Source organism: Mobula hypostoma, chromosome X1 (genome assembly GCF_963921235.1).
Source record: "Mobula hypostoma chromosome X1, sMobHyp1.1, whole genome shotgun sequence".
NCBI classification, from domain to species: Eukaryota; Metazoa; Chordata; class Chondrichthyes; order Myliobatiformes; family Myliobatidae; genus Mobula; species Mobula hypostoma.
Genome location: NC_086128.1, coordinates 46,559,135 through 46,582,950, shown reverse-complemented (window position 1 = coordinate 46,582,950; position 23,816 = coordinate 46,559,135). Strand labels below are relative to the sequence as shown.

Sequence of the window (23,816 nt, the reverse complement as noted above, 5' to 3'; positions counted from 1 at the left end):
CTGTCCCTAATTAGGCCATAGTTCTTAAAATGTTCATAAATCCTATCCCTAAAACTTCTGTCCAGAAACTTCCCTACCAGATGTGAGACTCGCCAGTCTGTAGTTTCCAGGATTATCCCTGGTACCCTTCTTGAACAATGGAACAACATTAACTACTCATCACTCTTCCGGGACCTCGCCTATAGCTAGAGAGGAGACAGATATTAGTCAAGGCCCTTTGCATCCAAGCAAATGTTCCCTCTTTATCCTTGAGTGGTCCCACCCTCTTCAATAATCCAAGTCAGTTTCCTTGTCATACAAATATAATTGATATGTGGAAGGTGCCACCAGAGGGAGGTGGTGGAATTGGATATAATAAATATATTTAAAGATATCTAGACAAGGCATAACAGAATACAAAACTAATGCGGGCAAACAATGGTGTTAATGGGCAAGTATGATAAGGGCCGGCTTCTTTGCTGTACAACTCAATGACTTTGATTTATCATTTGCTTCTAATTTACCTGATTGGTTGCTCAAGCTAGAAACGCCCTGCTTACCCCATTCATAGCACTTGTATACCTGCCCCGATCTGAGTAGTTACAATGATTATAGCATAAAATGAGATCCAAATATCATTAAGTCTATGTCTCACTTCCAAGCGCTCCCATGTACAGATCCAGCTTGCAAAGATGAGAAAGCCAGCTTTAAATACTACTCTGCATAATGCTTTTGTCCCTTTCCTTATTTCAAACGTTAATGCTTCACTTTCTTTCTGAGGTTGTCCAGAAATGCAAACTTGGATAACTTTGGAGACGGTGATCACAATTCTATCTCCTTTACCAGAGCATTGGAGAGGGATAGGAACAGACAAGTTAGGAAAGCGTTTAATTGGAGTAAGGGGAAATATGAAGCTATCAGGCTGGAACTTGGAAGCATAAATTGGGAACAGATGTTCTCAAGGAAACGTACAGCAGAAATGTGGCAAACGTTCAGGGGATATTTGTGTGGAGTTCTGCATAGGTATGTTCCAATGAGACAGGGAAAGGATGGTAGGGTACAGGAACCATGGTGTACAAAGGCTGTTGTAAATCTAGTCAAGACGAAAAGAAAAGCCTACCAAGGTTCAAAAACTAGGTGATGATGGAGATCTAGAAGATTATAAGGCTAGCAGGAAGGAGCTTAAGAAAGAAATTAGGAGAGCCAGAAGGGGCCATGAGAAGGCCTTGGCGGACAGGATTAAGGAAAACCCCAAGGCATTCTACAAGTATGTGAAGATCAAGGGGATAAGACGTGAGAGAATAGGACCAATCAAGTGTGACAGTGGAAAAGTGTGTATGGAACCAGAGGAGATAACAGAGGTACTTAATGAATAAAAGGCAAACAACAGGAATTCTGCAGATGCTGGAAATTCAAGCAACACACATCAAAGTTGCTGGTGAACGCAGCAGGCCAGGCAGCATCTCTAGGAAGAGGTACAGTCGACGTTTCAGGCCAAGACCCTTCGTCAGGACTAACTGAAGGAAGAGTTAGTAAGAGATTTGAAAGTGGGAGGGGGAGATCCAAAATGATAGGAGAAGACAGGAGGGGGAGGGATGGAGCCAAGAGCTGGACAGTTGATTGGCAAAGGGGATATGAGAGGATCATGGGACAGGAGGCCCAGGGAGAAAGACAAGGGGGGTGGGGGGGAACCCAGAGGATGGGCAAGGGGTATAGTGAGGGGGACAGAGGGAGAAAAAGGAGAGAGGGAAAAAGAATGTGTGTGTATAAATAACGGATGGGGTATGAGGGGGAGGTGGGGCATTAGCGGAAGTTAATGTTCATGCCATTAGGTTGGAATATAAGGTGTTGTTCCTCCAACCTGAGTGTGGCTTCATCTTTACAGTAGAGGAGGCCGTGGATAGACATGTCAGAATGGGAATGGGATGTGGAATTAAAATGTGTGGTCACTGGGATATCCTGCTTTCTCTGGCGGACAGAGCGTAGGTGTTCAGCAAAGCAGTCTCCCAGTCTGCGTCGGGCTCTCGCCAATATATAGAAGGCCACATCAGGAGCACCGGACGCAATATATCACCCCAGCCGACTCACAGGTGAAGTGTCGCCTCACCTGGAAGGACTGTCTGGGGCCCTGAATGGTAGTGAGGGAGGAAGTGTAAGGGCATGTGTAGCACTTATTCCGCTTATAAGGATAAGTGCCAGGAGGGTGATCAGTGGGGAGGGATGGGGGGGACGAATGGACAAGGGAGTCGCGTAGGGAGCGATCCCTGTGGGAAGCGGGGGGAGGGGGAGGGAAAGATGTGCTTAGTGGTGGGATCCCGTTGGAGGTGGTGGAAGTTACGGAGAATAATATGTTGGACCCAGAGGCTGTTGGGGTGGTAGGTGAGGACCAGGGGAACCCTATTCCTAGTGGGGTGGCGGGAGGATGGAGTGAGAGCAGATGTGTGTGAAATGGGGGAGATGCGTTTGAGAGCAGAGTTGATGGTGGAGGAAGGGAAGCCCCTTTCTTTAAAAAAGGAGGACATCTCCTTCGTCCTGGAATGAAAAGCCTCATCCTGAGAGCAGATGCGGCGGAGACGGAGGAATTTGCCTCAGTTTTCACTATGGAGAAAGATTTTGGCGATTGTAGTGATGACTTGTAGCGCATTGAAAAGCTTGAGCATATAGATATTAAGAAAGAGTATGTGCTGGAGCTTTTGAAAAGCATCAAGTTGGATAAGTCACCGAGACCAGACGAGATGTACCCCAGACTACTGCAGGAGGCGAGGGAGGAGATTGCTGAGCCTCTGGTGATGATCTTTGCATCATCAATGGGGATAGGAGAGGTTCCGGAGGATTGGAAGGTTGCGGATGTTGTTCCCTTATTCAAGAAAGGGAGTAGAGATAGCCCAGGAAATGATAGACCAGTGAGTCTTACTTCAGTGATTGGTAAGTTGATGGAGAAGATCTTCAGAGGAAGGATTTATGAATATTTGGAGAGACATAATATGATTAGCCAGCATGGCTTTGTCAAAGGCAGGTCGTGCCTTACGAGCCTGGGTGAATTTTTTGAGGATGTGACTAAACACATTGATGGTAGAGCAGTAGATGTAGTGTATATGGATTTCAGCAAGGCATTTGATAAGGTACCCCATGAAGTAGGCATGGGATCCAAGGGAATATTGCTTTCTGGATCCAGAACTGGCTTGCCCACTGAAGGCAAAGAGTGGTTGTAGATGGGTCATATTCTGCATGGAGGTTGATGACCAGTGGTGTGCCTCAGGGATCTGTTCTGGGACCCCTTCTCTTTGTGATTTTTATAAATGACCTGGATGAGGAAGTGGAGGGATGGGTTAGTAAATTTGCTGATGACACAAAGGTTGGGGTTGTTATGGATAGTGTAGAGGGCTGTCAGAGGTTACAGCAGGACATCGATAGGATGCAAAACTGGGCTGAGAAGTGGCAGATGGAGTTCAACCCAGTCAAGTGTGAGGTGGTTCATTTTGGTAGGTCAAATATGATGGCAGAATATAGTATTAATGGCAATACTCTTGGCAGTGTGGAGGATCAGAGGGATCTTGGGGTCAGAGTCCATAGGACATTCAAAGCTGCTGCGCAGGTTGACTCTGTGGTTAAGAAGGCGTACGGTGTATTGGCCTTCATCAGTCTTGGGATTGAGTTTAGGAGCCGAGAGGTAATGTTGCAGCTATATATAGAAACATAGAAAATAGGTGCAGGAGTAGGCCATTCGGCCCTTCGAGCCTGCATCGCCATTTATTATGATCATGGCTGATCATCCAACTCAGAACCCTGCCCCAGCCTTCCCTCCATACCCCCTGACCCCCGTAGCCACAAGGGCCATATCTAACTCCCTCTTAAATATAGCCAATGAACTGGCCTCAACTGTTTCCTGTGGCAGAGAATTCCACAGATTCACCACCCTTTGTGTGAAGAAGTTTTCCTAATCTCGGTCCTAAAAGGCTTCCCCTCTATCCTCAAACTGTGGCCCCTCGTTCTGGACTTCCCCAACATCGGGATCAATCTTCCTGCATCTAGCCTGTCCAATCCCTTTAGGATTTTATACGTTTCAATCAGATCCCCCCTCAATCTTCTAAATTCCAATGAGTACAAGCCCAGTTCATCCAGTCTTTCTTCATATGAAAGTCCTGCCATCCCAGGAATCAATCTGGTGAACCTTCTTTGTACTCCCTCTATGGCAAAGATGTCTTTCCTCAGATTAGGGGACCAAAACTGCACACAATACTCCAGGTGTGGTCTCACCAAGGCCTTGTACAACTGCAGTAGTACCTCCCTGCTCCTGTACTCGAATCCTCTCGCTATAAATGCCAGCATACCATTCGCCTTTTTCACCGCCTGCTGTACCTGCATGCCCACTTTCAATGACTGGTGTATAATGACACCCAGGTCTCGTTGCACCTCCCCTTTTCCTAATCAGCCACCATTCAGATAATAATCTGTTTTCCTATTTTTGCCACCAAAGTGGATAACTTCACATTTATCCACATTAAATTGCATCTGCCATGAATTTGCCCACTCACCCAACCTATCCAAGTCACCCTGCATCCTCTTAGCATCCTCCTCACTGCTAACACTGCCACCCAGCTTCGTGTCATCCGCAAACTTGGAGATGCTGCATTTAATTCCCTCATCCAAGTCATTAATATATATTGTAAACAACTGGGGTCCCAGCACTGAGCCTTGCGGTACCCCACTAGTCACCGCCTGCCATTCTGAAAAGGTCCCGTTTATTCCCACTCTTTGCTTCCTGTCTGCTAACCAATTCTCCACCCACACCAATACCTTACCCCCAATACCGTGTGCTTTAAGTTTGCACACTAATCTCCTGTGTGGGACCTTGTCAAAAGCCTTTTGAAAATCCAAATATACCACATCTACTGGTTCTCCCCTATCCACTCTACTAGTTACATCCTCAAAAAATTCTATGAGATTCGTCAGACATGATTTTCCTTTCACAAATCCATGCTGACTTTGTCCGATATTTCACCGCTTTCCAAATGTGCTGTTATCACATCTTTGATAACTGACTCCAGCAGTTTCCCCACCACTGACGTTAGGCTAACCAGTCTATAATTCCCCGGTTTCTCTCTCCCTCCTTTTTTAAAAAGTGGGGTTACATTAGCCACCCTGGTCAGACCCCACTTGGAGTACTGTGCTCAGTTCTGGTCGCCTCACTACAGGAAGGATGTGGAAACCATAGAAAGGGTGCAGGGGAGATTTACAAGGATGCTGCCTGGATTGGGGAGCATGCCTTATGAGAATAGTTTGAGTGAACTCGGCCTTTTCTCCTTGGAGCAATGGAGGATGAGAGATGATCTGATAGAGGTGTATAAGATGATGAGAGGCATTGATCGTGTGGATAGTCAGAGGCTTTTTCCCAGGGCTGAAATGGCTAACATGAGAGGGCACAGTTTTAAGGTGCTTGGAAGTAGGTACAGAGGAGATGTCAGGGGTAAGTTTTTTCTTACACATAGAGTGGTGAGTGTGTGGGATGGGCTGCTGGCAATGGTGGTGAAGGCAGATACGATAAGGTTGTTTAAGAGACTCCTGGATAGGTAGGTGGAGCTTAGAAAAATAAAGGGCTATGGATAACCCTAGGTAATTTCCAAGGTAAGGACATATTCGGCACAGCTTTGTGGTCCGAAGGGCCTGTATTGTGCTGTAGGCTTTCTGTGTTTCTAACTTTGTTGGTTTAGATGTAGTTAAGGTGCGGCTAGGTGTGGTAGTTTATCCAGTATGCAGTGAAGTGGAACCTGCTAATAAAGGCAGTGTCACTCCAAATTATTTTTTGTGATTTTTGTGTGTGAACAGTAAGTATTGAGACCTTTATAGATAACCTTCATAAATTTGAGCCACAAAACCCCCAATTAGGAGTATCTGGGGACTGGATGCACTTCAGAGCTCACACTAATTTATACCAGGAGTTTTTCCGTTCAAGTCCATGAATTCAACTCTTTTATAAGAACAAAGCAGCCAGCTGTGCTATTGATTCCATTACTGGGAACCTGTTAATGACCTTAATATAGGCTCCTAGGGATGGAAAGAATGGGATGTCTACTAACTGTGCATTTCTTATGAAATGGACAACCATGGTACTTTGCAGATGACCTGTTCAGTTAACAGGATATATGCTGTACTATTATAAAGACCCAAGTTAATTCACTAACGCATCACAAGCACAATCACCTTTCAATTTTTCTCCATTCATCCTGTTGGTAGTCATTCATCAAGATTTAGCTGTATGAAACTTGGTGGCAAAGAACTGGGAGTGGACAAGTTGCCCAGAACCATATTACCCAACTTATAAAATGGGAAAATCCTTAAAGACACTAGGCTACAAGTGCAAAATGTTTGTGTAATAACATCCCCAACTTCCCCCTCTATTATTTGGAAAAAGGTGTTCTTCTAGGGAATCAGACAGTGCAGGAAATGTGCCCAGACTGGTTTCTCATTGTCACAACTTCAAAGATTTTAGCTGGTATGGCAGGGGACAGATAGTTGAAGCAGCAACAAGAAAAAAAAATCAACCAATGCAGTATCAAATCAGACACACAGCATTAAAAATGTAATCTTTTTGTTTCTGTACAGGTTCAGCAGCGCAGACAAGAACTGGAACAAGTACTGGGAATACGTTTTACTTAGATGCCATAGTGCCTCCCTTCCAAAGAACTGGAGCTTAACACTCATAGTGATAACTTGCACTGCTTTTTTGACATCTGAGAACAGCCTGGTTGAGTAACTAGCAAAGAAACGCTCTTTACCAGGGACATTCTGGAACTATTTTTATAAAATTTTACCACTTACAAAAAGAAAAGATAAACAATATTTTAGTGCAAAATCCACTCCCTTTTCCTGCAGTGGTGATTCAGAGAGCTGCTACCACTGGCAGAGATAAATTTTTATGTACAACTATTGTTTACGAATTCAAGGATGGTTCACCCAATCTTTGATTACTTATAAACAGTTAATTTGTCTGAAAGTCCATAGTGCAAATCTGCCTTGAGGTTTATACATCTCTTACCACTTTAAAAAAAAATGCACAATCTAAGTGACTTGTAATGTAACCCCCTTCCAAAGTGAATACATAGTAAACTAAAAGAACAGGATCCCCTTGGATATTAAAGGGTGTTTCAAACCTAAAAGAACATGAGTTCTGGCTACAGCATCATAAGGATAAAAACCACATTTTGTTGTAAGGCTCATTGGCACTTGCAATCAATCATAGTTTTAATTAGTTATGCATAGAAATCTTGTTTGCATTCTAGGTGTATCAATGCAATTTGCACTTAAATTCGTCGTAATTTCTGGGTTACGGTGTTTCCCCATTTAAAACATTTCAAAGTTTGAAGTTGGAGTTGGCAGAATACTTTGATGTTTTCTGAGTATTATGGGAACATACGATTGGACCAAGCACTGTCAGTCTCTGTAGAGTTCAAATCCTCTTGACTTTAATCAATTTGGCCTTTTGAAGGATAGATTAGCAAACTGGAATTGGATCTGAATATTATAGCTTCAAGCCAAGGTGACAACAGTCATGTTTGAGGGATTATTTCAATCTCTGGCCAAAGAGTATATGTATCCTATTACATGGACCACTGGTCTTATCAGATTAGTGATAAAGATGAACATTTACCCAGTTTGTCTCCCTGCAGTGACAATCCAAACTGCATTGCTTTTCCTTGTACTTCAGTTTCTAGAGCTGTATGCTGTTGTGCCTTATTTGGTTAACTGGTTTCTTGCAAGGACATTTCTGTCAGTATGCTTCAAAATAGTGTTACAATTAAAAAAGTAAGAATAGTTTGTGAAAATAGTTTGAATACAACCCAAAACACTGGTTGCAGAAGGGGAATAATGCAGGAGGATAAATTTGAGTTAGTAATATTAAATTAAATACTGGTGTGAATATTTTGAAGTCAAGGTAAACTGTATTTATTAGAATTGTCTGGGATACTTGGATTTTGGATAGTTTGAACCTTGCATAATTATCATTTAAACATGTTTTATCATTTGACTGTACTTCAAGACTTGCTTACTCTCTTGAAAAATTTCTGAAGGGATTCGTCACTCAGAGAATGCCATTCGTTCAAGCTAGCAAAAAAGTTCTTCTGAAATCAATGTTTGTGTGCATGTAGTTGATATCAAAATGATAATTAAGTTCAAAACAGTTGCATAATGCCATGAGATATTCTTAGGTTGTTTAAGTGTTTAATTATTTAAAACCACTGTTTTGTTGGTGTTCAAACTCAATTTTCTTGAAAAAGTCAAACCAGTGCAATTGGTTCTTTGAAATGGCAAGTTACGAGAATAGATTTTAAACCCAAGAAATGCTCGAGCACGCTGCCAGTGTCGGTGGAAGTGCAAACACTATAGTAACTGAATTGTAATGAACATTTAACTCTATTTTAGATTCTGCAACTCAATTTCAAATTCATGTCCTGTTTTATGCAAAGAATAATCAAAATAAAGTTGGTCATATCAGAGCCATATGGAAAATAATAGTGAAAATGCACTAACCAAAGCACAGAAGCTCAAATAATGGAGCACCTACTTTATTACAGAGAACCTGCAATGAAATATAGGTTCTATTCCCTGGTACAACTTAATACAACTCTGCAAAGAGGTGGGTCCAAATGATCTGAATAGGAATAATGAAGAATGTTCCATTAAAAATGGAATTAAGATCCAATTTTATATTTGTATTAATTTCATTAGTTTAATTTAGGGAAAAAATGTTGCTTTCCAATAGTGTTGCACAGTTGCTTTTTGTAATTAAAAAATGATTTCAGGAAGCTAAAGCTTAAGGGTACAGAGGTGAATATTTTAGAAATTGCATTTAATTAAAATTGCTAAGTGCAAATTTAAGCATTTAATCTGAATTAGATTTTTGTAAAGCTTTAGCTCTAAAGGTTTACTGTGTGAGTGTGGAGTAGTTTAGCATGGGTTTTGAAGTACAAGGAAATTGCTTTTGTGAGATTGTGGTAACTTAGATGGTTAGGTGATAAAGGCATTAGCTGTAGCAGGAGGCTTTGTCTCTTAAGTGTACCAGAATTACACAAACATAATTAATCATAATCTACACTTCACACATAGCCTATGACCCACATAAACCTCACAAACACTATTGGCTAATTTCATAGATAATAAACCTTCAAAGTACAGCTGGGTGTTTGGGCCATTGACTCCATGCAAACTCCTTGTAGAGCACTCCAGTCGGTCTCATTTCCCCATATCTCTGAAAGCTGAGCTTAAATTACTTGGACTGTTTCCATCTTTGGTGAAATTCAATATATTCAATAGGAACTTCCATTAAAACTCTATAAAAGCATGCCTTATTTGCAAGTTCTGTGATCTGGTTCCTTGGAACTACGTCCCAATGAGCAAAGTAATTATTTTCCGTAATAAACCTTTTCTGGGGACGTTCACACTATTCATTTCACCCTCACCAAATAACTTGACAATTTAAAAAGACAGGGCATGGCAGCTGCTGCTCTTTGGAGTACTGGTTCCTTCTTGGAACACACCCACCCACATTCTTCTCTCTTCCCCCACCCCACCATCCTGCCAACTCAGATAATATCAATTACTTTCCCACCACCAAGGATACTAATTGAATCTATCACAGTACTTCAGAGTTTCAAACAGAAGCTAATATAAGCAGTAGATCCTGCGACCCCCATTCAATGCTGAGCTCGGTGCCACCTGTCTGGAGTTTGCATGTTCTCTCTGTGACCATGTGGGTCTCCCCATGTATTTTGGTTTCCTTCCACATCCTAAAGAAATGGCGTGGTAGGTTAATTTGCCACTAAATTGCCCTTGGTGTGGTAGAATTGAGAACATTAATGAGAATGTGGGAAGAATAAAACGCAATTAGTGTAGGATCAGTGTAACTAGGTACTTGATGGTTGATGTGGGCTGAAGAGCCTGTTTCTATAACTAAGATTCAATATTTAATCAAACTAAAATTGAAATTATGTATGCTATTTTACTACTAAACTAGACATTTCATTAAGATCTTGTCAATCATTCAATAAAAGGTATCCATATTGTTTAGTGTGACTGAATACAAAAAACCAGTAGAAATTTTTCATCAAATTGGAATAGTGAGGTCTTCAGGCTTAATGTTGAAGTGCAGCACAAAAATTTGACACTGGGATCAATATATTCTCCACATTTCAATGTGGAAAAGGGTGATTAATGAGACATTCTTCCTGTTGTGCATAACATGCAGCTGATTAGTGCAACAATTGTTAAGTGAAGCTTTAAGTGTCTATATTTACAGATCTTAAATATTTTTATGCTTTTGTATTCAATGCAGTGGTATATAGGACCAAGGTACACACTATTTATGCTGAGAATGCCTGTATTAATTAGGTACTGGGCTCAAGGTGAAATACTGATTCAGTTTAAAAATTGCAGCTTTGGAACTGGAGGTGGTTCAGCTGTGTTCCATTTTCCAAAGTTCTTCAAAGCAAATATGGTCAAAGTAGCCACATTCTGATGTTTCAACTGTCTTCTTATGCAGCAGTTTTAGGGAAGCACTAGTGGAACTCTAGTTGATGGATTGCACTCAGCAATTCAATGCTTGGGAGCTTTGTAGCCTTTAGTGGACAGCAGGTATAAAGAAATTACAGTACAGTGTTTTACTGGCTTGTAGGAATTCAGTGTTCCAATGGCAAATATCAGGCTATTTTTTTAAAAACACTGCTCAGCAGATACAAAAAGATTAACCATATTTACATTGTAATTTGGTATTCATTCCATTTGGGAGAATTTGTACCAGAACTAATGCGGATTACATCTGTACCAATTTGCTGTCGAAGTTTTGCGTAGAAAATAAAAAATAAAGATGATAGTAAAATTAATTTGTTTATTTTTCATGTTTTAGGTGGTGGAGGGAGGGGGCAAGATGGCTGAATTGGGTAAAATGCACAATTCAGTTCTGCAAGGATTCTCCCACCATGACCAAGAAATGGTGCATCTGGTGGAATCCTGCCTCAGTGCCAGCAACTGGAACTGTCTTCACCTCTGATGCTTTCTGTGGAGTTTGCACATTCTCCCTGTAACCACATAGGTGTCTTCTGGTTCCCTTTCACATCCCAAAAATGTGCAGGTTGATCAGTTTAATTGGCCCACTGTAAATTACCTCTGGGCTGGCTGGTGGTGTAGTGGAATCAGCACTGGACTTAAAGGCAGATGGTCCCAGGTCCCACCCTGGGCAGCAGCAGCATCTGTGCAGAAGAAAGGCCTGGCAGTCTACTTATGTATCTTGCCATGAAAACTCTATGGTCCATGAGGTCATGAAGAGTCAGACTCAACAACAAAAGATTACCTCTAACAAACAAGGAGCATGTGCATATGGTGATAAGAATGTTGGGGAAAATACAGCAGAATTAGTGTAAAAACTGGTGCTTCTCAGCAGGATCTTTAATGTACCAAACAGCCTCTTTCCATGTTGTATCTCCCACAACTCTAACCCATTTCTTGGTTTGATCAGTCAATAAATGCAAGTAGCTTTACTCCAGCCAGATAGTTTTTTTTGGATCATGAGCAAAGTTGGCACAAGACCTCTGGGAATTACCAACTGCATTGTCTTGACAGATTAAATCAATTTTGTTGAACCAAGTAAACCAAGATTTTTAAAACATGCAAAAATACCTTTACCAGATTAACACTTGATGGGAGTTCATGGAAAGAAGTATTTTCATGTTTTATAGCTGCTAAATTAACCATCAACAAACTTCTAGTTTTATGGCATTTATTAAAGACAAATCTTGAATAACTTGACAGTTTCAAATAGCCAAGTCTCATATCAACCAGCTTCACTGCATGCAGTTACTTCCAAAGTTTTTTGATAGACATGTTCTTCTCGCTGTCCTTTTGCATTACCTGCAATGAAAGGATAATGCTGGTAAACAGGATTATTGCAAAGAGCAGTGAATAATTAAGTGACTGAAAGTTTAACAGAGATCCCTCAAGTGCCAAAAACAGACCAGAACAATTGTTCTTTTATTGGAAATACCAACAGAAAAATGAGATGTAGATGAAAGTTTTGGACCGCAAACACGAGGAATTCTGCAGATGCTGGAAATTCAAGCAACACATCAAAGTTGCCGGTGAACACAGCAGGCCAGGCAGCATCTCTAGGAAGAGGTACAGTCGGCATTTCAGGCAGAGACCAGGATCTATTTTGCTGAATAGGAACGTGGACACCAAGTTGCGACATGCCAGTAATCAAAGTCACCCTTTTATGTTAGAATGTGTGCCAGTCAGATTCCAAGGAAGTATCAGAAATATCTCCAGACCAGTTGCAGTGGCAAGTAAAAGACAGGAGTATAATATCAAGTCAACAGGCATGGAATGAAGCCAGTACAAATGAATGCAATGTACTGAAAAGCTGGAAAGCTCAAGTCACCATATAGAAAAATATGCAAATAGATTTAGAAAAGCAGAAAATAGATTATTCAATTAAATATGCTGCAGGAATGATGAACAGGCATTTTGAATTCCAGAAATATAGCCTGTACTTGCCTGCACATTTTTTAACTTTATAATTGAGCTCAATTTTACAAGTAGAAGAATAGCTATAAAAGCATATGAAAACTAAATGAGTCCATTTATACTGGTTTACCTAAAAGAACTACTAAATGTGCACACAAAAACATGGCTGGATAGAAAAGATTTGTGACTTTTAAGTTATTCAGAGTTAGATATTGTGAACAATAACAATTTCTGGCTGGGATGGCAGTGAGATCAACTGAAAACATTTCAAAGAGGGGATGCTCAAAATTTATTTTAAATTGGGAGGATTTCTGAAGCATACGCTTTATAACAAGTTTTTTTTCCCCTCAAATAGAGATCAAGTTTTCAGGGAAAATAGGATACATCAGCAGATATATGCAGCCATAAGATTAGTTTGGGGCTCCTGTTCAATTAGGCTACGGTACAAATCATTAAGGTTTCGACTTCCTTTCACTGCCCTCCCCAAGCATGTTGCCACAATTCCAATATCCCATACCACACATTTGCAACTCAAATTATTTTGTGATTCTAAAGAGAACAAATGTGCAATGCATTGTTTCATTCAACCAAAATTACAGAATGCTCAATTATATTTGATTGGTACAATCTTTACAGCATCTTACCTTGGCCACTGCCATTTCAAAGTCTTCTTGGGTAACGTGAACTCTCCTTTCTCTCAAGGCATACATACCAGCTTCTGTGCATACACCCTGCAAAATCAAACATCTATATATTAAATGGATTCTTTCAGAAAAGTTTGATTAAGAAACACAAATTTTAACTGAGGCCTTGTTGATCTGTCATACTTAGCTACATGGCCAGTGGAGTACAGGCAAACAGCATATTTCCAATGCCAGTAATTTTTGCCCATCCCAAATAAGGCAGATAATAGGACACCCACTTTCACTAGTCAAATAAAAGAAACATGTTTGAATTTAAACAAACAACGCTAGAGAATTTTACTTGCATAGAGAAATTTAATCAGCTTGTGCTGGCCAAGATTAAATTGAGGTGTATAAAATAATGAGACCGACAAGAGTGACGTTCTTCTTGTTACCAGATAGATCAACAACCAAGGGCTAAAAATTTAGTAGACATCAGATGCGGGAATCTGGAGCAACAACCTGCCAGAGGAACTCAGTGGATCAAGCAACACCCAGGGGAGAAAAGAAATTGTCTTAAGTTTTGGGTAGAAACGCGACAATTCTTTTCCTCCCACAGATGCTGCTTAGCCCAAATTCCTCTAGCACATTGATTGATGTTAAAGATTTAATGCAGAGTGGTTAGATAAGGATTTTAGGAAGGGAAAAATACCAATTACATTTAAAATACTTAAGTAACACACTTGATGTGCCTATAGGCTTCCAATTGAGAGCTGGGATAGTAGCTTTAAACAGCTTTTTATCTAGCATGGTTAGAATGTGTCAAAATGGCACAATACCACAATTTTTTTGGCATTTCTAAATTGACAAAAGATCAGATTGTTAAACAGAACAACTATTTTCACTTAAAATCAGTTTTACAGTTCATAATTACCTGCAGGTATGTTTGGAACAACAGAAATGTGCAAAGCATGTAAATGCTAATATCTTACTCAGCAGGTTTAACTGTTGTAAGGTTCAAAGTAAATTTATTATCAAAGTACATAGATGTCACCATATACAACCCTGAGATTTGTTTTCTTGAGGGCATACACAGTACAGCCAAGGAACATAACAGAATCAGTGAAAGACCGCACCCAACAGGAGGGGCAAACAATGTGCAAAAGACAACAAACTGTGTAAATACAAAAGGAAAAAAAATAATAAATAAGCAATAAATATCAAGAACATGAGATGAAGAGTCCTTGAAAGTGAGTCCATAAGCTGTGGAAACAGTTCAGTGATGGGGTGAGTGCAGTTATTCTCACTGGTTCAACAGCCTTATGATTGAGGGGTAATAACTGATCCTGAACCTGGTGGTGTGCGTCCTGCGGCTCCTGAACCTCCTTCCTGATGGCAGCAGTGAGAAGACAGTACGTCCTGGCTGGTGGGGGGACTGGATGATGGAGGAACACACATGAAATGCTAGAGGAACTCCGTAGTCCAGGCAGCAGCTATGGAAAAAAAGTACAGTCGACGTTTTGAACCGAGACCCTTTGGCAGGACTGGAGAAAAAAGCTGAGGAGTAGATTTAAGAGGAGGGAGAGGGGAGGGAGAAACACAAGGTGATAGGTGAAATCAGGAGGGGGAGGGGTGTAATAAAGAGCTGGGAAATTGATTGAAGAGACAAAGAGCTGGAGAAGGAGGAGTCCAATGGGAGAGAATAGAAGGCCATGGAAGAAAAAGGGGGGAAGAGCACCAGGAGTCAATGCGCAGGCAAGGAGATGAGTTGAGAGAGGGAAAAGGTGGCAGGGATTACCAGAAGTTCAAGAAATCAATATTCATGCCGTTAGGTTGGTGTTACCCTTTTCTTTCTTCCACAGCCTTCCGTTGTTTGCAATGTTACATGGCCCTTCTCGGCCCGTAACGTTGACTGTACTTTTTTCCATAGATGCTGCCTGGCCTGCTGAGTTCCTCCAGCATTTTGTGTGTGTTGCTTGAATTTCCAGCATCTGCAGATTATCTTTTGTTTGTGACTGGATGATGGATGCTGCTTTCCTGCAACAGCGCTCCACGTAGATGTCTTCAAATATGGGGAAGTCTTTACCCATGATGGACTGGGCCGCACCCACTACTTTTTGTAGGATTTTCCATCCAGGGCATTGGTATTTCCATACAAGGTGTGAAGAGACTATTATTGCATTTAATTCACTACACTACTTATATAGGTACAAAGGTACATTTTAAAGGAAGGCATGGCACAGGAAGAATTAACTTTACTATAACATTCACCTTTACTTCTGCACCTGATGCTCCTGGCATTAGTTCTGCAATCTTACGCAAATTAATGCCACGTGTTAAATTCATCTTTCGAGAATGTATCTTCAAAATGTCAAGACGGGCCTGAATGAAGGGAAAAGAGAAGGAAACAAAACAATTTTACCAAATAAAAGTAGCTCAAGCTGTGTTCTCTTAAAAAACATTCATGCTTAACTGATTCCTTTAGTAAGAGGAAATCTGTTGAATTGAATTTGTATTGCTCAAGTGAATATGGAAATAATTTTTAATAAAATTGAAATGCTGTAATGAACTGCAACTAGAACAAATATTAGCCTTTGATCAAATAATTCTAAAAAATAATCATAAGACTTCCATACACAAATCTCTTCATTTTCCAGTTACGGAATTCATAATTTTTCCTTGTTTGCTTTTGGTGTACTACCATGTTATCGGCCCAAAATCAAACCAGAAATGTGGTCACAGAATTTAATTTGAACAATAAATGAAAAATAAAAAGACAGACGGCTGTAAATATGGAATTAAAAAAACTAGAAATGCTGAAAGCACTCAGCAGGTCAGGCAGTATCCATGGAAGCAGAAATAGAGTTGATGTTTCAGCTCAAAGAGGCTTCAGTCTAATGAGGGGTGTTCAAGCTGAAATGTTAACCAGTTTATCTTTCTACAAATAGCACCAGACTTTTCTGAGCTACTATAATTTACAATCAATGTGCAAATCATGTCAAAACCATGTAACTATATATTGCAGCACATACAAAATGCTGGTGGAACTCAGCAGGTCAGGCAGCATCTATGGAAATGAATAAACAGTTGACATTTTAAGCAGAGACCCTTCATCAGGTCTGGAAAGCAAGAGGGAAGATGCCAGAATAAGGTGGTGGGGGTAAGGGAAAGGAGGACAAGCTGGAAGGTGATAGGTAAATCCAGGTTTGGTTGGGGGGGGTGGGGGGGAGAAGCTGGGAAGTGATTGCTGCAAAAGGCAAAGGGCTGGAGAATTTGGTAGGAGAGTGGACCGTGGGGTGGGGTGGGGAGGAAGAGAGACACATCAAGGAGAGGTGATAGGCAGGTAGGAGGTAAAAGGCCAAGGCAGGGAATAAGAAGAGAGAAAAGGGGAGGGGAGAAACATTACTGAAAGAAGAAATCAATGTTGATACCGTCAGGTTGGAGGCTACCTGGATGGAACATGAGGTGTCGCTCCTCCACTCTGAGAAGGCGGCCATGGACCGACATGCCAGAACAGGAATGGGGATAGGAACTAAAATGGTTGGTCATTGGAAAGTTCCGCTTTTTTGCGGATGGAGTGGAGGTGCTCCACTCCAAAGTGGTCCCCAAATTTACTTTGTATTTTTCTCTACATTAGTGGGACCCATCGGGAGCACTGGATACAAGCAACAACCCCAACAGATTCACAGGTAAAGTGCTGCCTCACCTGGAAGGACTGTTTGGGGCCCTGAATGGAGGTGTTATCCATTTCTGAACATAGACATTGAACTACCAATATTAATGAAAAAGGTGTTTTATCTTTCCAAAAAATATTCTCCCCAACCTGCTTCCATCTACCTATCACACACACAGTCAACCAACTGGGTCTCCCTCCCCCTCCCAGCTCCATCTGCTTATCATCTCTCTGTTATCTGGTTTCACTTCCCTTGCTCATCAGATTCCTGAAACACAGTCATGGTGAGTCTAAATATAAACTACAAGAACAGTACCTCATGTTTCACCTGGGTGGTCTAAAACCTAATGGCACGAACACTGAATTTTCCAATTTCAGATAACTTGCACTCCTTGCTCCTCTCTCCTGATCCAACTCTGTTCTTTCATCTTTTCAACATCCTCCATTTTCCCCCTTTCACCTCACCATAACTCTTTCTTTCTTCTCCTCCACTTAGTTCAATTTGGCATTATCCACACAAACCACCGAGTCTATCCCCTCCCCCGTCAGCCTATCATCCCTTATCAGATTGCAAAAACTGCTTTCTCTCTCTCTCTCTATTTCCAAAGAATGTCACTGTATTATGATTAAATGCTGCAGGTGTAAGTCTAGAAATGCCATACTTATTGGATTTTTTCTGAACTGATCATCTTAAACAAAAGATCTTCCAACCACAGGATTTAATTTTCTACTCACCTCTTCATTTGGAGGAGGAAATTCTATTTTCCTGTCAATTCGTCCTGGTCGCAGTAATGCAGGATCCAGGATATCAATTCTGTTGGTTGCCATGATTACCTGTGCCAAACATGGAAACAGGTGAAAAGCTTGAATCACAGGTTATCAGAAATAATATAGTTTAAATTTTGATGAATAAACACTCCTTGGGCTTCCAGACGGATTCAAGTATCAATTATAATGGATGTTTCAATGACAAACTCTGCCATCTCCTTCAGGGATGATGCCTGGGCACATCTAGTCCAGCAGTATTTATAACCATGTAGTCTGTCCCTCCTGATTGGTTAGTCCTCATCCAATCAGGTTTCTGTTCTTCCACCTTGCTTACAATCAAATTCTAGTTCTTATTTACCAATGTAGCACTAGATCCTTTCTCAGTTTAAATTTTGTTCGGAATCTACACAAAGATTGTTTTTGTCTTTGTAAAGCAACAACACCAATCACATATTTATTCTACTTGCTCAATAGTCAACCAGCGAGTCCTGCTCTCATCTTCAAGACAATGCTGGGAATCACTGCTTAACCAGGACTCCAATATATGCACAAAGAAATGTACTTCTCTGAGTAACCAACTAAGGGTCGATGCACAGGAGACAGTTTGAGATACAATTTCAATTGTGTTGTACAGGAGGAAGAGACACTCACCTCTCTGTACCCTGCATAACACACTTGCAAACTGACGTTTGCGACTTTCACACTGCCTTCCAACACTAATATTTGTCAAGATTAAACAGTACCTTAATATTCTTCGTGGCTTCAAACCCATCTAGTTGATTGAGAAGTTCCAACATTGTGCGCTGCACTTCACTGTCACCACCAGAACCACCTTCCAACCGTGATGAACCAATAGAATCAATTTCATCCATGAAGATGATAGATGGAGCATGCTCCCTAGCCATCACAAAGAGCTCACGGACCATACGAGCACCTAGAAGAGTAATATAAAAAATGAAAATGTATTTTAATATCATTTGTTAATTATAGATGGATGGGAATGACAAATCCCTGGCTATTTAGCATTTATGTAGTGCCTTTCATAACCCAAGACTTTCCCAAGGCACTATGTAAACAATAGAAATCTTCTTCGAAAAGCTCATAAGTCAGGTGTCTGCTAATCAGGATGAACTGGGAGAAAAAGGTAATATTCTCCTCCAAAACAACTTTTTTGCAATATCTCAGAAGATAATGGAATAATTTGGTGCAGAATGATTCAGATAAAAAGCAGCTCAAGATATGAGCTGGATTCGACTTTCAATCAAGGTCCCAAACATCAGGAATCAATTAACTTGAGTTCCTGTTTTCAATCTTTATTCATTTACTAGTAGGCAACCTTTATTGCTGAATACTGTTATTTCCTGCAGTAACCAAACTGGTTCCTTGGATAGCTGTGACACAGTCTACTGGAAATGTGTCAATATTGTCAAGGTGTTGCAGATATTTAGTGTCATTTGTACTAAATCCCTTCTGAGAAAAACTCCAATGCTGGGCTGCAACAGTGGTGTCAGTATCACTTATGTTAGAGGTCAGAACTCCTACTATTGATTATAATCCAAAAAAATCTAATAGACGTACTGAAAACTGGATATCAGATTTTAAAAAAACAACTGGTCTATCACATGGCTTCTTTGTAACACTGTTGAGCAAACTTACAAGTGACCACTAAGTAGTGGGTTGAGGTCAATGCAAATATGCTTATGTACGAATCATCACTTTAAGAGTGGAAAGTGAAATATTTATGTAAAGAATCAATTTTCATCATAATATCTCAAATCGCTAGTGAGTTAATTAAAACTAGCTTCGGTCCTCTGTCCTGAATGCGATGTGTGCATTTGTGTGGAAGTAACAATAGAAGACCATAAGATATAGGAGCATATCTCCACCATGTCATCATGGCTGATACAGTTTTCCTCTCAATCTCCTGCCTTCTTCCCTGCCCCCCCCCACCCCCCCAAATATCCTTTCATGCTCTGAACAATTAAGAATCTAACAACCTCTGCCTTAAATATACATGAAGACTTGGCCTCCACAGTAGCCTGTAGCAATGAATTCCACGGATCCATCACTGCCTGGCTAAAGAAATTCCTCCTCATCTCCATTCTAGAAGGAAACCCCTCTATTTTGAGGCCGTGTCCTCTGGTGACACTCTTACCATAGGAAACATCCTCTCCACATCCACGCTGTCAAGGCCTTTCACCATTAAGTTTCAATTAGGTCACCCCTCATTCTTCTACATTCCAGTGAATAGAGGCCCAGAGCCATCAAACACTCTTTATATGACAAGCTGGAATCATTTTCGTGAACTTCCTTTGAACCCTCCCCAGTTTCAGCACATCCTTCCTAAGATAAGGGGCCCAAAACTGCACACAATACTCCAAGTGAGGCCTCACCAGTGCTTTATAAAGTCTCAACATTACATTACCAGGCATCCCACCCTGCAGGAACACATTTCAGGGAGGTAGCATCATCAATTTGTGGGAGACTCCCAGAACTTCCAGGAGAGGTGGGATGTCTGCAATAGAGCAGCTCCTTAGCAGCTAGCCAGCTGGTTTAAATAACGTTTGCTATGCTAATGAACGAATGATACCTGTTAAGCTCACCTCAATACGTCTTTTACATTTTAACCCACCATGGGCAATAGAAAAGTCACAGTTGCAAACAGTGCAGCGAGCAACACTGTCATTATTTTTGACCCCTATTAGGCAGGGGTACACTTTAGTGTAGCCTGGGGTGATGTGCATTTTATATTTTCTTCTTTTGGAACACTCTGCCACTCTGACTTTTTTTTGGAACTCTCTCGCTCTTGCGCTCTCTCTCGTGGTTGCTCTCACTCTCGTGCTCGCTCTCTCATGCTCTCAAAAAAATCAATTTCCGGGACATTGTATATAACTTGCGGGCATCAGGGAGCCACTATTAATTTGCAGGAGACTCCTGGAACTTCCAGGAGAGGTGGGATGTCTGCATTACATCCTTGCATTTGCCTTCCTCACCATCGATTCAACCTGCAAATTAACCTTTAGGGAATTCTGCAAAAGGACTCCCAAATTCCTTTGCGCCTCAGCTTTTTGTATTTTCTTTCCATTTAGAAAATAGACAACCCTTCCATTTTTTCTACCAAAGTACATGACCATACACTTCCTGACACCGTGTTCCACCTGTCATTTCTTTGCCCATTCTCCTAAATTTGTCCTTCTGTAGCCTCCCTATTTCCTCAAAACTACCTGCTCCTCCACCATCTTTGTATTATCTGCAAACGTAGCAACAAAGCTATCAATTCCATCATCCAAGTCATTAACATACAATGTAAAAAGAATCAATCTCAACAGACAAGGCTCTCTTTATTCCCACTCTTTGCCTCCTGCCGACCACCCACTGCTTTATCCATGCTAGAATCTCTCCTGTAACACCAAGACCTCATAAGCTTATTAAGCAGCCTCATGTGTGGCACCTTGTCAAAGGCCTTCTGAAAATCCAAGTACACAACATCAACCAGTTCTCCTTTGTCTATCCTGCTTGTTATTTCTTCAAAGAATTCCAACAGATTTGTCAGGCAAGATTTTCTCTTGAGGAAACCATGCTAACTGCGACATATTTTATCATGTGCCTCCGAGTACCTCAAAACCACGATCCTTAACAATCAATTCCAACACCTTCCCAACCACTAAGGTCAGAATAACTGCTATACAATTTCTTTTCTTCTGCCTCTCTCCCTTCTTGAAGAGTGGAATGACATTTACAATTTTCCAGCCCTCCAGAACCACTCCAGAATCCAGTGATTCTTGAAAGATTATTACTAATGCCTCCACAATCTCTTCAACCGCCTCTTTCAGAATCCTGGGGTGTACACCATCTGGTCCAGGTGACTTATCTACCTTCAGACCTTTCAGTTTCCCAACAGCCTTCTCCCTAGTAATGGTAACTTCACAACACTTCATGGCCCCTGAGACCTGGAACTTCCACCATATTGCTAGTGCCTTCCACAGTGAAGACTGACACAAAATACTTACTCAGTTCATCCACCATTTTCTTGTCTCCCATTACTACCTCTCCAGCATAGTTTTCCAGCAATCTAATATCCACTCTTGTCTCTCTTTTATACTTTATGTATCTGAAGAAACTTGTTGTATATTCTTTAATATTGTTGGCCAGCTTACTTTGGTATTCCATCTTTACCTCCTTAATGACTTTCTTAGTTGCTTTCTGTTGGTATTTAAGTTTCTCAATCCCCTAACTTCCCACTAATTTTTGCTTGATTATATGGCCTCTCTTTGGCTTTTTTGTTGGCTTAGACTTCCCTTGTATCCATGGTTGTGTCGTCTTGCCATTAGAATACTTCTTTCTCTTTGGGATAAATAGTGCAAAGTAACTTGAATTTCTGCATTGTCATGGGACTTTAAATGACAGAAAAAGACCATCTGTTTATGACTCAAGTTTGGTCCACATAAATACACATGGGCAAATAGTTTACACATGCTGTCAAGACTCACACGAAAAACATGCAAATTAATGCATTTCTGTACAAATTCAGGGCTAAAAAAGTAGCTTAAAGAGCAGTCAGTAATAGAACATTGCCCACACTGGTAATGTTTTTACCATCTGGAGATCCTTACTATAGCATATCTGACAATTCGAAGGTCTGCCAACACCCTTTACAATGACATCACAAAGTAGGAAAAATGAAGAGAACAAGGGAAATAAAAAACAGAAGGTACACATAATATATGCAGCACAATTCATTTATGCCTGGCTCAAGATGAAATTGCTGTCACTCGAGTCAGGCTGTGGATTTGAAGTAGTTCCATATCTTGGGTACTTAAAGTGCTAGAAGAAGAGCAATATAGTCACATCATTGAAAGATGCCATTTTTCAAAGGAAATATTAAACACTCATCAAGCACATACCCTCGCCAATGAATTTCTGCACGAGTTCAGAGCCAGAAACACGGATGAAAGTGCAGTCAGTATGATGGGCCACTGCTCTTGCCAGCAGCGTCTTTCCTGTGCCTGGAGGTCCATACAGCAGCACACCCTACAACATAACAAACATACAGATAAATTCCAATGCCACAGTAAAAGAAAGTAATCTTTATAAGATTTGCCTTCAACCAGAGATGTGAAGACTACATTGCTTAATTCACAAAATTTACCTTATGAAAAATAAACCATTTAACCGTATCCATAAAATTTTATAGAATAACATATTGTTGGATTCTAATGTTTAAATTCAAAGTTCTCTCAGAAAAGAGGCACAAAACTTGTTGCTTTACAATTGTTTCAATAAGCATTGATAGAACAAAGAAAAATTGAAACAGACAGTGATAAAGGACAACTAAGTGTAGGGACAGCCAAGAAGTAAGAGACTAAGATGCTAATTAAAATGCCACTGCCTTAAGTCAGTTGCACTTATACCCATAGATAAGGAAAATTCCATTCAAACGTGTAGATAAGAGCCAACCAATGAGATAGCCATTATGCAAATAATGCAGTACAAAAAAGCTTCCAGATCTTTCCAGAGTTATACTTTGTATAACCATTAGGGGCATATTAAACCTATATATACATACACCTACCACTGGGAAGCAAACTAAGCGGTTACTTGTTAATAATTATATAAAATAAGCAGATAATTGATGGTTAAACTGCAAAGAAACAATTAAGCAATCTAATCTAAGAATAGAACAGTCAGATCCAACAATACAAATTAGGAACAGGAATAAGCCACACAGGTCCTTGAGGTTGTTCCTCCATTTAATAAGAACACAGCTGATTAGCAAGTTATAGCAGCTCTTGCACATAAAAAAAGCAAACTTAAAGTAGAATGTACTTTTAAGTTGACAAAGTACCAAGAAAAGGATAAGTAACTCTGGACCAACATTATTTGTTCAAACAGCACAAAGAACAAGTCTGCTGCTAAGGCCACTGGTACCACAGATAGTATAGTTAAGCCACTTAACACCCAAGACTAAATTGCTAAAATGTGAGCTAGTAACGTTCATACACAGGAACTAGGGTAAGCTGTTGTTAACAATAATTAAATTACTATCACAGTAAACTTATTTGGTGTACCCAGCTTTCAATGGAGATCATTCACAGAAAACACAACACACTAAATTGTGCTTTTGCTGACGGCTCTCTTTGGATTTCTGCACATTTGCTGTGAAGTATGAAATTCCAGGAATCACAGACGGATTTGAACACTTGCTGGGAAGTTACAGCATCAGCTTGGGAAAGAAATCACCACTCAAATTCTGTGCCAAA

The 23,816-nt window shown here is 40.6% G+C and overlaps 2 protein-coding genes across 4 annotated transcripts in view; one reads left to right on the top strand and one right to left on the bottom strand.

The window, feature by feature from the left end:
* Nucleotides 1-11,589, top strand: part of smarcd2 (SWI/SNF related, matrix associated, actin dependent regulator of chromatin, subfamily d, member 2) — a 52,823-nt gene extending 41,234 nt beyond the window's left edge. The window contains exon 13 of the mRNA XM_063037561.1: nt 6,583-11,589. Coding sequence (XP_062893631.1) covers nt 6,583-6,636 — 54 coding nt within the window. The 3' untranslated portion in view covers nt 6,637-11,589. The remainder of the gene's footprint in view (nt 1-6,582) is intronic.
* Nucleotides 11,590-11,732: 143 nt separating this feature from the next.
* psmc5 (proteasome 26S subunit, ATPase 5) overlaps nt 11,733-23,816 on the bottom strand; it is a 37,836-nt gene continuing 25,752 nt past the window's right edge. For all 3 annotated transcript variants that reach the window (XM_063037562.1, XM_063037563.1, XM_063037564.1), the window contains exons 8-13: nt 22,461-22,587; nt 18,300-18,490; nt 17,524-17,622; nt 15,387-15,497; nt 13,137-13,223; nt 11,733-11,880 (exon numbers count right to left, since the gene is read on the bottom strand). In XM_063037562.1, the coding sequence (XP_062893632.1) occupies nt 11,827-11,880; nt 13,137-13,223; nt 15,387-15,497; nt 17,524-17,622; nt 18,300-18,490; nt 22,461-22,587 (669 nt within the window). In that variant the 3' untranslated portion in view covers nt 11,733-11,826. The remainder of the gene's footprint in view (nt 11,881-13,136; nt 13,224-15,386; nt 15,498-17,523; nt 17,623-18,299; nt 18,491-22,460; nt 22,588-23,816) is intronic.